This window comes from Glycine max, chromosome 5, assembly GCF_000004515.6.
Source record: "Glycine max cultivar Williams 82 chromosome 5, Glycine_max_v4.0, whole genome shotgun sequence".
Classification (NCBI taxonomy): Eukaryota; Viridiplantae; Streptophyta; class Magnoliopsida; order Fabales; family Fabaceae; genus Glycine; species Glycine max.
This window is the reverse complement of record NC_038241.2, coordinates 1,563,980-1,580,067: the sequence shown is the minus strand read 5'-3', so window position 1 is coordinate 1,580,067 and position 16,088 is coordinate 1,563,980. Positions and strand designations below refer to the sequence as shown.

The following is a 16,088-nucleotide window of genomic DNA, read 5'->3' as shown; positions in this document are numbered from 1 at the left end:
CTGCCCTTCTTGGAAAGCTTAATTCATTGGTATTTGCCTCACTTTTTTTTTTCTTCTTGGATATAAATATATAATTTTTTCCCTCCTTTTTTCTTAAATTCGTCTCCATCATTGTGATTTTCTGGATTATTATACACTAAAGGTTTTGTTTGTTGGTGTATTAATTAATGCTCCTAATTTCATTTTCCACATTGGTACGTTCCGGGAATGGTATGCTAGGTTGGATGAAGCTTTTGTATCATCATCTCATTTATATTTGACAGTGAGTGCCATTTCTAATTAATTCATGAAAACTTATCCATTAACCATAAAGTAGTAGTTGAAGACCAAATAATAAAAAATGGGATGGGAACTTTATGGCTGTATCATGTAGTGTCATGTTTATAGATAAGCTGGAGTTAGAGTAGGCTCTTACTCTTTGGAGTCTATGTTCCAGAGGGAGACATATTAACAAATTAGTACATTCAATAAAAATCAGTGGTCAATTGTGCCAAACAAAGAAAGCCACTAGACAAGAAAAGTGGAACACTGTGATTTTTTGGTTTATTCCAGCATACCCGTCATTGAAGATAAATTATTTGAGTCATGTGATCGTTGGAGGAATATGCTTTGTTACCGTTACTTTTGACGTCTTTTGCTAAGATGACGCTCGTGTGTATTGAATCGAAAACGTATTAGATTCTGGTGTTTCGACTTTGTTTAATTATTATCCCGGGAGAAGGTAAATTAGTCTTTCCTAGGACACCGGTTAAATAAATAAAAGTAAAAAATTATGAAAATATTTAATATATTAAAAACTTAATACCACATATTCATTATTTTAAGAAATTGAAAGATTTAACAGAATCTAATATGAAAGATTGAGAAAAAAAACAAATAAATATTATTTATTGTATTTTAATAAGCATAGTTATGAGATTAATCTTTTGGACCATAGGTGACGATTAAATTATTTTCTTCCCAGAGTGTAGTGATTTTCAAAATTAATTTCCTAACGTTATAGGTTAAGTATGTTTTGGAGTTAAAATTTTATTTCTATGGAAAAAATCAATCACTATTTCTGACCCAAAATTATCATTATTGGATGTTTACCATTTTTGTCTAATGAAAAAGATTTACATCAAATTACTTTGTCAGTAATAAAAGAGTAATATTAATATCGCCCTAAATAATTCACATTATTTTAACCATTCAATCATAAAAAATGACATGCCAACGAAGGCTAGGCGCAATAATAAAGAGCTGTCATTCTAGGATGATGAGTAAATTTCAAATATGAGAGAATACAAGGATTGAGAGGACCTCTTAATTAGTAATCAACAGCACCGACTTTGCATATAAATTATGTTTTTAATGCCACTTTTCATTTTAATAACAAGTGTTTCTTTTCATAATTGAAGTGCCACTAATTTGATATTTTGTTAACCTTTTTTTTCTATGATCAAGAAGTTGTCTTGGCCAACGAACCTAGAAAAATCCTACAATCTAAGAACCCAAGGTGTTTCTAAGAATGCCAGCAAATCCACTTCAGTTAGAGGCAACTACCATCTACGTTAAGTTTTATAGTATAAGAGGTAGAGGACTCCACTTAACAGGATTACATGCAGGAGTAGAGTGAAGAATTGTGAACGATTTATAATCAGGAAAACATTCCTATAGCCATGTGAACAAACCCAAGAACATCCTCACGCCACTTCCAGATCCACCAGCCAGAAGAGATAAAAGAGTTCTCTAGCAATTGAGGGCATCCAATGGGTTTGGTTTAAAAGAGGGAAGGAGAGGAAAGAGATTTTTAACAAAGGAAAGATGTTTTCATGGGAAGAAAAATATCTTGGTATGTAAAGAAAGGGGGAGAAAAAATGGGGATATTATAATGTTATACCTATTTAAATAGTAATGGTATGAGTAGTAAAACCTTTATATATAAAAAAAAGAGATGAGCAGTAAAACAAAGTTTCAAAGTTTCAAAGTTTCAAATAAGGAAAAAAATATTAACCTTTTCATCAATGTTTTAAACTAAATGAAATAGAATTGAAAAATTTTCTTTCTCTCCTCCCCCTTCAATAGGTTCAAAATTTAAGTTAAATTATTAATAACTTAACTAACTTTTTTCTGTAAATAAAATTTGTACTAATTTATTTTTTCTTTTATCTTTCATAATTTTTACATTTATTTTTATGAAAAAAAATTAATTACTTACAATATTAAGTAAAAAAATCTACACGTAAATCCACATGTAACTATGCATATGAATAGTCAAATTTCTAAAAGACTCTTCGTATAAGGCAAAGTTAGACTTTCATATCGTTTAAGTCATTAATGTATTTCACTTATTATTTTAAAAGATGATTCATAATTAAGAATTTTTGTGAAAAAATAATTTATACAAAATACATTATAGATTGGTTCTAATAAAAACTATCAAACCTAACTCCTAATTTTATCCTTATAGAAGGGACCGAAAAGAGTTTTACATATAGAATACTTAACAAAGTATGTAGGACCCAATCCCATGAAAAAGAATTTGGAAAATTTAAGCATATTATTTTGGATTCAATCTCAAAATCAACTAGTAAAAAAAAACATATTCCGCACTAACATTTTATTTGATTTGATGATAATTGTTCTGGCCATTGATATTAAGTGCATCTTAGTTGTGACAAATTATTTCCACAAAATAAAAATATTACTTATCTTATAATTATTTCAAGTTATTAAATGATAAGTTAAATAAATAAATATATCTTATTGATATGACTAATATTAATTAATTTTTTTAGATCATCCTAAATTATACAATCTCATATTTATATAATTTTTAATTCCTCTCATTAAAACATGATTCATCTAGAATATTACATCAGTCTCATTGAATCAACTTAAATTCAACAAACACACACGTTGGCTCAAACATAAACAACCTAAATACACAACCTTAGCGTAAACAACCCCAATAAACAACTTCATTCAAGAATGATCTCAGCGTTGAAAGAGAAATAATACATATGCGAAACACCAAATTATAATAAAAAAAACAATTACCAATGAGCACTTAAAAGTAGCGAGTCCCAATGAGGGCATTCCTCATGCATTCACGCTAAGGATGATATAAGGCAAGCACAAAAGACACCACTACACATTCACTCTAACTCGCAGTCTCACTCTTGTCATTTCCTGGTATCACTATTTTGAATATCGAAATCTTTACAAGTGACCACACTAATGCTTGAATCATGGGATTTTATTGGATATTTTATTGCCCCAAGAATATTCTACTCCCTTGATGGTGAACACTTGTATTTACAAAATGTTGATTGTTTGATATAAAAAAAGTTGTTTCAATCCTTTTTTCTCCTATCTTTAACAATGTTCCATAAAAAAAATGCAAGGAGTTGAATACTTGTTCATGCTAAAAGTCATATATGTAAAAAAAAAAGACTTATATTACATTTAATTTTTTTTATTTGATCACATATTTTAAAATATTTATTAATAGTATTTATACTCTTTAATAGCTTTTTTTCCCAGTCACATGAAACTTTCAGATGACTGTCTAGAGATGACTTTTAACTAGGGTATTCAAAAGTGAGTTTCATATGTTGTTTAGATCCGAGGGAGATTTTAAACTCGAGCTAATTGGCAGTTAGTCGAATTATAAGGATCTCTTGTATTGTGGTGTTATTTTACTTAGGGGCAAGTGTACTCGCACATAAATTTATATCTCAATAGCGTTAGAAAATGGACCAAATATCTAGTGATAAATCGGTTTAGAACCATGGATCTAAGACATATGCAGCTCAACTTAAAATCAAAAGAGTAATTTTTTTAAAAAATAATTTAAATCATGCAGATCAATTTCTTTTAACACAATCAAATTAACAATTGAAAGCCACCAATTCAAGTAATTTTCGTTGTGTAAGGTGTCGGCAATATGCGAATAGCACAAAATTAGTGCGTTGTTTTCTACTGATAAATACTTCATCCATTTCATCATATTCAATTCCTACTTTGTGAACAGCATAAAAGTGGCAGACACCCAATTTCAAACCAGCATTTTCTGAAACCGTGAATCCAATTCGTCACGGCCAAATTAGGATTTATATTCAATTAAATAAAACTTGAAGACAAGAGATGATGGAGTATCTTCTTTGAGTGCTTTGAAGGATTGTTTTGGTCAAATCAAACACAGTTTGAACAGAGAGCAACTAAAGCTAAATTCTTGTAGTGTTGGAAAAAAAAACAAGAAGATCATTGGGAAATTGAATATAAGTAGATCCCAAGAAAATACTCACGAACTTTTCTCGTTATTCTATTTTAATATACATTGAATGATCCAAGAAACCCCAACTGGGACTAAAGGGTCCAATTGTATAAATTATTATCTAACCAATGAGTAATGTCACCTTAGTCACTGGTCAGTGATCACTAATGCTAGTAGCAGTACGTAGGGATTTCATAATTAAGTAGCAAATATTAATAGGCTTGATAACACACATGGTTATATTAACTTAATGGATGTTGCTTTGGTACCAATATATTGATGGTGATGGTTGGTGCTGTGTACTACTTCAACCCTTTCGTAAATTTCACACTATTAATTAGAAGAAAACATATGAATTTCCTTTGATTTTAGTGATGATTAAGTGGCATTCCCTTTGTTTGGGCACATTATTATTAATATTATTATTGTTATTTGAAAGTTGATTGATTATATATCATGAGACCCTTTACCTTTTTTTTATTTAGTAAAAATGTGACAAGAACAAACTAATTCCGATGAAAGATGTAATTTGGCTCAGTTTGTAAAAGGTCAAATATTGGCTTAACCATTCTCCTTAAGACCTTTAATTGAATACTGAATACGATCTATTCTATAAGTCTGTACCATAGTGTAATTCAGTTTACCCCTTCCCCACTTCAAGTGTAATGCGTGTTCTGGTGATCGACTATCAAAAGAGGAGGAAGAAAAAAAATAACGAAAAAGCCTCTAATAACAATAGTTGCAGTCTTCCACTTGATTGGTTGTTTTTTTTTTTTTTTTAAGTTTTGTATCTAATCCTTCTCAAATTGAGGCAAACATTTAGACTTTTTCTTTATAAAATTGAATTTTTGGATTATTGTCGAATTAATGTGACTGAATATTGTCCTCTTGATATGTCAAAAAGAATCAACTCAAATAATATGTTAGCTCACCAAAGATTGCTCAAAAAGTGAATTAATCCAACCTGGTTGGCTTTTTTTGAGCAAAAAAATAATAATACACAATCCAACTCAACTAACTGTGTGAGTTAGTGGATTATATGGGTTGACTCAGTTCACTTGCCTTAAAGAAATTTAAAATATAAGAAAAAAACAAAAATACAAAAGGTAAAAGTAAAAAAATTACTTGTAATCATACATATAGTACATAAAATTCAATAATTTAATTATACTAATTTATTATATAATATATTTGTTAATCTTAACCAGAATATTCCTACAGGTAAATAACATCGATCCTTCGAACACTAGTGCACTATTGGGATTCAAATCATTTAAATAGTGCGTTCTTTTAGTGTTTTAAACTCTGGTCCTTTTAAGAATGAGTTTCGTCTATCATTCCACTCATTCACTCAACTCCTGTTGGCTATTATCCAAATATTCTAAAAAAAATACATACAATAGGTATCATTATAGTTTATGCTAGTATTTCATAACGATTGACTAAACCACCAAAACCAAATGAAAAACAATATGCAGCAAATAACGGAGCGAGAGTTTACAATCTTTACATGAATAGAAGCCTTGGTTAAAAAATAGCTTCTCGATTAGTATGGAAGCCTTTATACTTATATGATTTAGAAACTAAAATAATTCATTTTATTTTGTTGGGGTGAGCCTAATGATCCCAACAAACTAAGAAGACACTGAATGTACAGTCGATCTCCCCCACGCTGGATAATAAAGCCAGCAGAAGACATAAAATACCCCTTCCAAAAATTAATTTTAAAAAGTTACCCCAAATAATTAGTAAGAATTGTAATAAAGAAAGAATGAATATAACGGTCGAATTAACTTCTGCAAGTCTTTAGCTTCTTAACTGCTTGGTCAGACTTCCCAGAGCTAGCAACTCTAGAGCGCATCATCTTTTGATTGTTAGAAGGAACTGCACCATCCTAGGGGAACATGATTAACAAATTAGATAATGAAAATAAGCTAGATTCTAGCATTAAATTACAAATCGAGTGTCAATATACCTTAGCACCACACACTGACACTGGTACATTTGATCTGATGTTTGCTTGTTTACCAAGTTCAATTTGCACTGAGATGCTAGCCTGTGACAAGTCCACCCCTGAACTCTGCAATGCGTGTGTAAGCGTATGTAACAACCTGTCCAAGTATAATACATTTATCTTAATATAGTGTTACCAAAATGCTTCTAGAAATCTATGTTGCTATTCTAATTAAACCATTTATCACTTGCAAGCATTCAAAGAGAAGACTGTTAGCTAGTTCTCTACTATCACAAAAAGGTACTAAATATAGTAAGTGCAAAGTTTTACATACTTAATTCAAATGCAATGCAAAGATTGACCTGGTTCATATAAATGTTGTGCAAATATTTGGGCTAATTTCTAATATTGTATAATTAATTGTTTGAATGGAATAGAGCAGCACTAAAAGGCATCTTAACATAAGACAATTGATCTAATATAAAGAAATAATAGTTAAGGTGCGAACTGAAATTATGGACTTGTTCCCCTATTATACAGCATCATGAATTGCAAATCCTAATAAGAGAAAGAAAGTTAAATACGTTCAAATATAGGTTGCATAACATAAATCCAAAGACTCTGCGGCATCAGGCCAGGGTCAAGATAAGTATGACGCGACATAAGTAGGTTATTATTAAAGAGCATGTCCCCATAATCACATGCCACATCTACATTCTCTTCCTATTAATGCTTACTAGGGAATGAATCCATATTTTTTATGTCCAACAGACCAACACGATTTCGAAATGGTCTAAAGGAGCAAGCTGTTTTCTTATTATACAGAAAAGAAATAAATATAATATAAATCCTCACCCTTTTGAGTACACGCTTGATATGCTAATGGCACCACCTTCAATAGTGAGCTCTTTCTCTTTCAGCTTTTCATTGGTAGCAGTCATAGTCTGACATTCCACTGAAGGTTGATATTTGGTGTTCTCAGCATCAGATGCCGATCTATGTGTGAGCTGAGACACTACTCCACCTGGACCACCGATTTGGGTTGGAGTGAAGAAATTTAGCTGTGAAGGAATAGGAATTGGAAAAGCCTTGTTCATTTTTCCAGCCTGATGATCCATTGTCTTGGAGGTAGTTGCTGTGCTCAAGCCAGATTCTACATTCTGGGTACTCCCAGGAATTGTTGGTGATGGACTTGACCCATTATCGGTGCCACGAGGTTGAAAACTTTCTGCTGGCTTGTCATTATTTCTCTAATATAAATATTAAAAAAAATGCAAAATAAGTTTTTGGATAGTTCGCAATCATTAATTATTTATGAATATTTCTAAATTCAAATCTGCAGGCTATATGATACTAATGAATGAATCCAACAAAGAAGTGAGATTTACCCATGGCATCAATCTTTCTGGCTCGTTACTCCACCCTTGAAATGAACCTTCATACTTGTGCACCTTCTCTTGCAAAAAATGAATATATTCAATGACCTACAAATAGTTCAGATTGAGCATTAATGAGCAATACGACAAACTTATAAGATAATAACTATGTCATCTCATATGAATGTACCTCCAATAAAAAAGATGCTTTGTCCCTCTTTTGGTCACTGTGTGGAATAAGCTCTCTTAGCATTTGGAATCTGTATGATTAATTCAAAAATGTTCAGTCAGAAGACTCTAAAATAAACACTATATTAACCCTGATTCATGATCTTTGAATTTGGTCCACCCAAACAAAAATGAGGCAGCAATGGAAGCATAAAAAGCCCTGTAAGGCTGTGTAACTTGATAATATTATGTATCCAAATATGAAAATACTTGGTGTCTTTACAAGTTAACCATTAGGACCCGTCAGTCACTCCTAATTATTGTAAGGAATTTTTCTTTTAATTTATCTTAGTTTATATTCAGTTCATAAATAAAAAAGTAAAAAGGAAACTTCCTTATACTCTGCATTTCAAGTTTACACTTTGCAACTAGTGAGTGCCTGCTGTAGCATCCAGAAAAACTTTTATCAGTTTGGCAGGCGATATATACTTGCCTGTCATTAATTTTGCTCCTTCTCCGCTGTTCTGTTGCAGAGTGTTTTGATCTTGGTGTGTTTGGCTTTTGATCAGTACTCTTCCCATCCACTTTCACAAGCAGTTCTGCTGTAAATAATCACATAAATTAACCTCGTCAGAAAATTTCAAACAGATTAGAATTAAAAAGTGATTATCGCACTGAAAATTTTCTCCTTACTCCCTCTTTACATTAATATAAAAACACAAGAATAATGGCAACAAACAGGAAGAATAGTAGTTAAAGGAACAAAAAGTATTCTGATATGAGAAAAATATAGTTGATACAAAGTATCACCGGAATACCACAAAATTCGACTTTGTTTTGGTTTGAGACTCCTGTTTAAACTTTCTCAAATTAGTCCCATACGTGTTCTTGCGAAAATTTAGCCAAACGGTATTTTGTAGTCCAAAGATAATGAAAAAACACGTTTTGTTGACTTTGTAAACCAAATTTACCGGAGTAACATAGAAAGTCAAAAACTTGAAGGAGAAGTGTACTTGAACAATACTTTCTACAAGTCTTAACAACAAATTCTGTACCACACTCTCTCTAACATTGTTTTTGTTTAGTTACTATAGTTTATTGCAAATTATAAAATTATAAGTAAAATTCATTAAATAAAGACCGAGATACACATAAATTAGTATTTTTAATAAATTTCAATTAATAATAAAGATGTATTAAACAGTATTTTAGAGTTTCTTGTATTTTTATACAGCATAGAGATAAGTAAAGAAAACAAAAAAACAAACGAGATAAAATAATAAATAATGGAAAATACTAATAGTATTTTTTAATACACTATTATTAATTTATTCTTAAAATTTTGTTCTAGCTACTAGTTGTCTTTAAATAGATCAGGTTTTAAAAACAAATAATTGCTGTTTAAAATTAAAGAATTATTAAAAATTGTTTGACAAAGTATATTAAAAAGGTGTATCTAGTTAACATCTCTATGATGATACTGGTCAAAAGGAGTTATTTAACATGAACATTAATTGAGCCAGCTAAAAATATTCTAAAACTTCCATAAAAGAGACATGGGCATGCTGCAGCCTTTCTCAAGAAGGGAATATTAAAACTTACCTCTTTGGGTGTTCGAGGAGGGTTCTTTCTTGAGAAAAAATGTTTCCTCGCTTTCTAGCACTTCATTCTGTGCACTATCCCTTGCAGACTTCATCATTTCAATAAAACTCTGGTTTTTCAGCCCAGTTGTCCTGTTAAATCAATTCCATAAATCCATCATAAACATATAAATAACCCCACTTTAAAAGACACCTCTTTCAGATTAATAAGATTAAGCGGGGGGAAGGCAAATAAACATCGAAGTAGAGGCAGAGAGACTAACTGAGACGAAGAGCGAGAGCTGAAGCTGCCGTGACGATTGTTGGAAAACGACTGTGACGTCCGCTCCGTTGTTGTCCACTGCCCTAGCTTTGCTGCAGACTCTGTCACAGTATCAAGCGCGGCCAAACGCTGTTACCGTTAGACACATTATGCAGTTGATATTTGACAACATTAATATTGTAATTACTATTATTATTACTTCTACTGTTTTTTATTGCTGAATACTGGCAATTGACAAACAATGAATAGAATTTGGCTAACTAGTCCAGCACACTGCCACGCTAAATCTATTACATGTGTAAATCTGAAAGGAATCAACACATATATTGTGGCAAGACATATATATTTATTTATAGATGTAATACAAGATTTTCTATTTTTACTTTTTATTTTTTATCACATTAATAATTTTATATAAACAAATGTTTGTACAAATATATTTGTAGGTATCATCTTTTTTCTTTTCTTCTTATTAAATATATTTTTTAAAATTATACAGATATAATTTCCTATTGTAAATAGATGACTTTCTCCATCTACTTGTTTTTAGGAAGAGATCAAATTTCTATGCAACAATTGAGATGATTTGCATATATAAATTGCCAATAGACTTCAATATTGAGAAATAAGGAAGGAAAAGTGGTTGTTTGATCCTTGTTTTGATTTAAGTTTAGATTCATGCACGTATAAACAAAAGTTACAGAAAACTCCATGACAATGTAGGAAATTGGTGGAACAAAGTGGCGATACATTGGTATAAAATATTATTGTTTAATCACAAATTATTATTTGTATAATTTTTAAGATTATTTTTTTATAAAAATTAATAAATTTATCATAAATAATAATTTGTAATTAAATAAAAATATAAAATAATTTTATAGCATAACCTCTTTTCTCTAATATTTAAGGCATATTTAGTTAAGTATTTATTCAATAAATTATTATCATACAAAAATTTGTTATAAATTCATCTATGAAATTCATTGAATTAAGATGAAAAGTGTTTGTTTGAATAAATCAAAATTTTATATGAATATATATAAATAAAATTATAAATTTCATTTATTATTTTTATAAATTGAAAAATATTTCGGCGAATTTTTACAAAATACTACTGATGCAATGTACACAATAAAGAGAAAATTTATGGTTTACCTCCTAGAGAGGGTTTCTCGCCCGCATTATTCTCCTTTCCTGTCTTTCCCCTCTTCCCCGACGACTCTTCCCACAAAGTGAAACCACTTGAAGTATATGAACTGCAGTTAGAGTTTTCTTCATTCCTATCCGTACTAGTTGCTTGACGCCCGTAAAGGGATGATGTCTCTGGTTTTGGAACCCTTTGATTATTATTATTATTATTATTAACATATGAAATGTGGCTAATACTATAAGTCCCAATTCCTCCAGGTAAGAGGTGCTCAACTGAAGGTGAACGTGGCTTTTGAACCACCGATGATATTTCATCTGTGGCTTCTTCCTTCGCACTGGCTTTCGTTTCTACCCGTTCTAGTGGCTGCAAGAAATCATGGGTCTTGAGGTAACTTCCTGATGTTCACACGTGAAAATGGCAACAAGATGTTAAGGGAAGAGAAAGATAACTCATTCATTCATCCCAAATAAATACTATTAAAACAAATAATACATGAAACAAAGACGGATTGTGACAAAAGCTGATACATCGTTTTCATTTCCAGCAAACTATAATGCATGAAAAAAAGACGCGCATGTGCACAATAAGTGAGCACAGTAAGACATTAACTAAGGTTAAGATATCAGCGTTCAATTAATCAGAAATATCACTTTTTATTTTGCTACTTTTAGTTCCCATGCAAAACAATATATTGATATATACATTTTTAAATATGCTAATAATTTCAATTATATAGGAATAGAAACTTCTTATCAACACAAAATAATAAATTTCTATGAAAATAAAGCTTAAGTGAATTCTATTAGAAAAAATAAACAACTGATGTAATAAAGTATGAAAATACCCTCAAATTAAAGTTTTGCCTAAAAACATTAAAACCTTCACCGTTTGTGCTTGGAGTTAAGAGAGGAAAGAAGGTAAAAGGAATAAGAGAGGGGGAAAGTTAAATAGATGAAGGAGATCAAAGAATAAGTTATTATCTTTGTTTAGATGTCATGAATTTAAAAGAAAATAAATTTTTAGTTAAATTAAAATAATTAATAATAATATGAATTTGTGATTTTTAAAAAAGATGAATTAATTAACTTAATAAAAAAAAGTTCAATTCTCAATTGGAAGAATTCAAGGTACTATAACTGAAGGTCAGAACTTAGAAGTGATGAATAGAGAGAATCTAAAAGAAAAACCATCCTTTTCCTTTTCTTTAGAAAACAAAAGGGTAAAATTGTAAAATTGATCCTTCACTTTATCTTCAATTACGGATTTGGTTCCCATCTAATTTAATTTACAAATTTGGTCCTCCAATTTTATAAATCCCTATAAAATTGGTCCTGAAAGTTCGATTTAGACGTTGACCGTTAACCTCAGACATTGACTGCCACATGTCAACGTCTGACTGATTCCTTGTAAAGACTTCATTTTTTTAAGGTAAAATTATAGTTATAGTGCTTCAGTTCTACTCCAATTTTGATTTTGGTCCCCCTATAGTTTAATTCACACATTTAGTCTTTCAAATTTATAAATCCCTTTATAAATTGTTCCTGTAAAATTGGTCTTTTGAATGGTTTAATCACTAGTGCTAGAGACATGTAAATCTCGTACTTCTTTTCCATCGCAAGTTTTTCACTCACTTGAAACCCAGAGAAAAATCACTCTTTGTCTCTCTCCCACTTTCGGGGTTGTTCAATTTGGAAAAGTAACACATGAATCCTAACATCTAAGATTAACGGTTAACGTTCAAATCGAGCTTTCTGGATCAATTTTGAAGGAATATATAAAACCGAGGACCAAATTTATAAATTAAATTATAGGAGGACCAAATTTAAAATTGAAAATAAACTGAAAAACTAAAAATATAATTTTACCAAAACATAAGTCACAAACAAAAGGTTACCCTTAAACTTTTCCATCGCTCGTGTTTTCCCCCACCTAAATCTCTCACTCGTACCGTTACACCGAACAGGACGCATGGTATGTATTGTTTTAACGTTTTGAAATCCAGACATAAAATTAGGTACATGGTACGTACGTAACTGCGTGTGTCGTAACGAAGATTTCACCTGTTGTGAAATAAAAGTAACGTATTTTTAATCTATTAATAAATAGTTCATATCATCATCATGTGCCTAATTTTTTGAGAGAGGGAGAGAGAAAAGCTCAAGGAGACAGGAATGAGAGAAAGCAGAGCCTGAAGTCCCATAAGACGTTGCAAGCCAACCAGGCCAGGAAGAGAGATATTCCAAAACCAAAACTTGAGCCAAAGAGACAAACAAACCTTTCGCTTTGGGAAAAAAGGGAGCGAAATAAATATATAGCGCCCAAAGAAAGAACATAGATGCATCCAAGTCTTTCGTTTTCGTTTTCATTTCCTCATTGAGGAAAAATAAAAAATTGTTTGTGAGCTGGGAGAGTAATTTCTTTCACAAATGAAGAGAAAAGGAAAACTACATACACCTACACGAGGACGCCATTCCCTCCACAACAAAGACCAGATGCGAAACGTCAAATCACCTGCAACTCCAATTCCAAATTGGGGCCCCCAACCATCCCCATGCCCCACCCAACCTTTTATCAAACGGTTTAAATACGTTCTGATTGACACTTCTCCGTTCGATGGGAAAGCCATCAAACGACAGATATCAATAAAAACACCACACAATGATAAATACGCAAACCATGAGATTCATGGCTCAGATCCTTTGATTAAATAGCGGTCACGTGCACCAGCAACCATGATGTACATAACTAATTGAATTATTTAAAGAAATTGACCGTGATGTGGAATTTATAAGATATTTACACCACGATCCCACGTCAGAGAAAAAACGGCAAAAAACAGAGAAAAGAAGAAGAAGAAAAAACTCTCACAGTGAATCGCTTTGCATAATAATCAAAAATTAAAAAGCGGAATACCTTGAGAAGGTGGCCTTGGATCTTGTTGGGCAGTTGAATTACTGTAGAGTGACAGAAAGTCATGGGTCGGTTTCCTCCCTGCTCGTGTTCCCGGAAAAAATCAGAAAATCTCATACCAACAAATTCAAATAAACTAATTAATTATTTCATTTTTATTTATTTTCTGGGAAAAATAGGACCAACTACTATCAGGAACTACCTTCGGTTCCAAGGGGGCGTGCTTGAGGAAGCTCCATCAAAACCTGAATATGATGCTTTTCCGTTTTTCTGTTTTCCTTTTCCTTCCCGGTAATTCAACGGAATTTTGAATTTCGCTCCTTCCGGAGATGAAATCTCATAGAATTCGATCCCGTTTGAATTCGGAAACGAACACGGGATTCGAGAACTTGCAGCTTCGGTTAGTATTAAAAATTCTCAGATCTTCTCAGATTACGTCCCCGGCCGGCTGAAGATCGGAGACGCATTCACTCAATTTCGCCAACGAATAACTGTTTTAACTGGATCAAATTTTACCAGTAAATTCTCCACGACTTATCAACGGAAACTTTCGCGATTGATTTTCATTGGACGAAACAGTTCGGCTCCAAAATCACCAATTACAGAGCGTTCGTTCAGAGATTTCACAGAATCTGAAATCAAATCAAACAAAACACACAATCACAATTCAACTTTGAAAAATTAACGCGCTTTCTGTTCTAAACTAGTACTTACCAAACAAATCAAAACTCAGCACACCCGTAATTCAGAAACTTGAACAAATAAAAAGTAAAGATCCGAAAGATGACAAGATAAAAGTGCGAGTGAAATTCCATGAAGAAAGACATAATTACCGTAGTGTGGAGAGGTGGAACAGTAGAGAAGTGGAGTCCACAGCAGAAGAATCAGGGAGCGTTTGACACCAAAGATATCTTCTCCCTTTTTTAATCACTTTCTGTGTCGATTCCTTTGCAGCTCTGAAAACGAGCACTAGGGCGAAAGATGAGGTATCGGGTCGGACCCTGCGCTTTCTCTTTCTATGCTATGTTGTGTCTTGAGTTCAGAATTCATAATTGAGATGAGAGATGTTTTTATATAGCTCTTCTCTCCATCCATTTCATCTCCTTTCTCCGTCAACTCATGCACTCCGTTTACAAACGTCGTTGCGGCGGGTAACGACGTTAAGTTACTAACAAACGCTTTATTCTGTGCGACACGGCGCCGTTTGCTTCAATACAAGATTATATGGACCGGGAGACGTCACGTATTACTGAAAAAAAATAACTCTTTTATTTATTTATTTAGACCTATATTTTCTGTTTAATGTTTATGCAACCCGTAATACCCTCCTAGGCTCGTTCTAATTAATTTTGTCCTGTGAGTAAAAACTAAACAATTTCTTATGCCCACAGGCCACAACTTCATACAGTACAGTAAGTTGGAGAGGAATTTGACTGTACAAAAGTATAATTATATTTATTAATTAAATCCTTAATAAACTACATGTATATAGTATTTTAGGACAAATTAAAATAATATATATATATATATATAAACAAAAAATTAATAAAATATTATTGTTATCTATCGGTCTTTCTTTACCATTCTGTCATTCAACCATAATGAAAGTAGGCCTTGAAAGATAGATCACATTATTTTATGTATCACGACCTCTTGTACCGAAAATCAATCTGATCTTTGATTTAGGTTAACTCTTGTAATCAACGTGCATCAATACCAACTTTATTTGCACTGACCTCTAAAGATTGATGGACTAATTTTGACATTATCACACATCTTTAGTGACTATAACCATTTGCCACATGTCTCCCATGCTTTCTAATGACCTCGTGACTTTTCCCGCCAAATCGTTCAATTTCTATATATGGGATTTCACCAATCAGGTATGGATTAATTCTTCAGAGTTCTTACATGTAGCCACCAGTAAAGCTCTCTCAGTTTCGTGTTGCAACTGCGTTCCATAACATTCATCTAGATCCACCAATGCATATATCTTGTTAGAATTTTCCTATAAAATTTTGTGGACTACAATCAAGTGTCATGTTTTGTTTTGCTAAAAAATAATTTAATATTATAATTCATTTAATGATATTTTAGTTCAGTAATAATATAATCAATTGCTAATAAGTTTCGAACATATCTAATATTGATGTGTGAGAGATAATTTAGGTCTAACCACTAGACTTATAATAGGAAATACATAGTTTAATAAATATTGTGACTAGATTTCATTCATTGTGACATCATTCAATTATTCCTTAGGTTGCTGCATTGAAAACCTAAAATTTAGAGTATATGATTTGATAAAGAATGACTTTAATTCTCAATTCCAACTTCCAAGGATTCACACAATATATAAACAATTCTTGATCGATTTGATCATGTATTCCACAAGAAAGTTTT

At 31.8% G+C, this 16,088-nt stretch overlaps 1 protein-coding gene across 2 annotated transcripts; it reads right to left on the bottom strand.

The window, feature by feature from the left end:
• Positions 1 to 5,788: 5,788 nt before the first annotated feature.
• LOC100800999 (transcription factor BIM1) lies at positions 5,789 to 14,736 on the bottom strand. Of its 2 annotated transcripts, none has more exons than XM_003524448.5 (12): positions 14,519 to 14,736; positions 13,888 to 14,317; positions 13,689 to 13,766; positions 10,781 to 11,170; positions 9,624 to 9,723; positions 9,362 to 9,492; positions 8,253 to 8,361; positions 7,782 to 7,851; positions 7,604 to 7,699; positions 7,071 to 7,465; positions 6,237 to 6,372; positions 5,789 to 6,155 (listed from the first exon to the last, which is right to left on the bottom strand). In XM_003524448.5, exons 2-12 carry the CDS (start codon positions 13,922 to 13,924, stop codon positions 6,051 to 6,053), a joined length of 1,647 nt encoding a protein of 548 aa, XP_003524496.1. In that variant the 5' UTR covers positions 13,925 to 14,317; positions 14,519 to 14,736; the 3' UTR covers positions 5,789 to 6,050. The 2 variants fall into 2 exon arrangements, with proteins under 2 accessions (XP_003524496.1, XP_006579702.1); XM_006579639.4 differs by having other exon boundaries at positions 8,253 to 8,358.
• Positions 14,737 to 16,088: the final 1,352 nt, after the last annotated feature.

What these genes read in the sequence shown, in the direction of transcription:
- LOC100800999 (XM_003524448.5), bottom strand. Translation starts at nt 13,924, where the DNA reads ATGGAGCTTCCTCAAGCACGCCCCCTTGGAACCGAAG. An exon ending in CGAGAAACCCTCTCTAGGAG is followed by an intron (nt 9,724 to 10,780) that starts GTAAACCATAAA and finishes ATACTGTGACAG; the next exon opens with AGTCTGCAGCAAAGCTAGGG. An exon ending in AGCTCTCGCTCTTCGTCTCA is followed by an intron (nt 9,493 to 9,623) that starts GTTAGTCTCTCT and finishes TTGATTTAACAG; the next exon opens with GACAACTGGGCTGAAAAACC.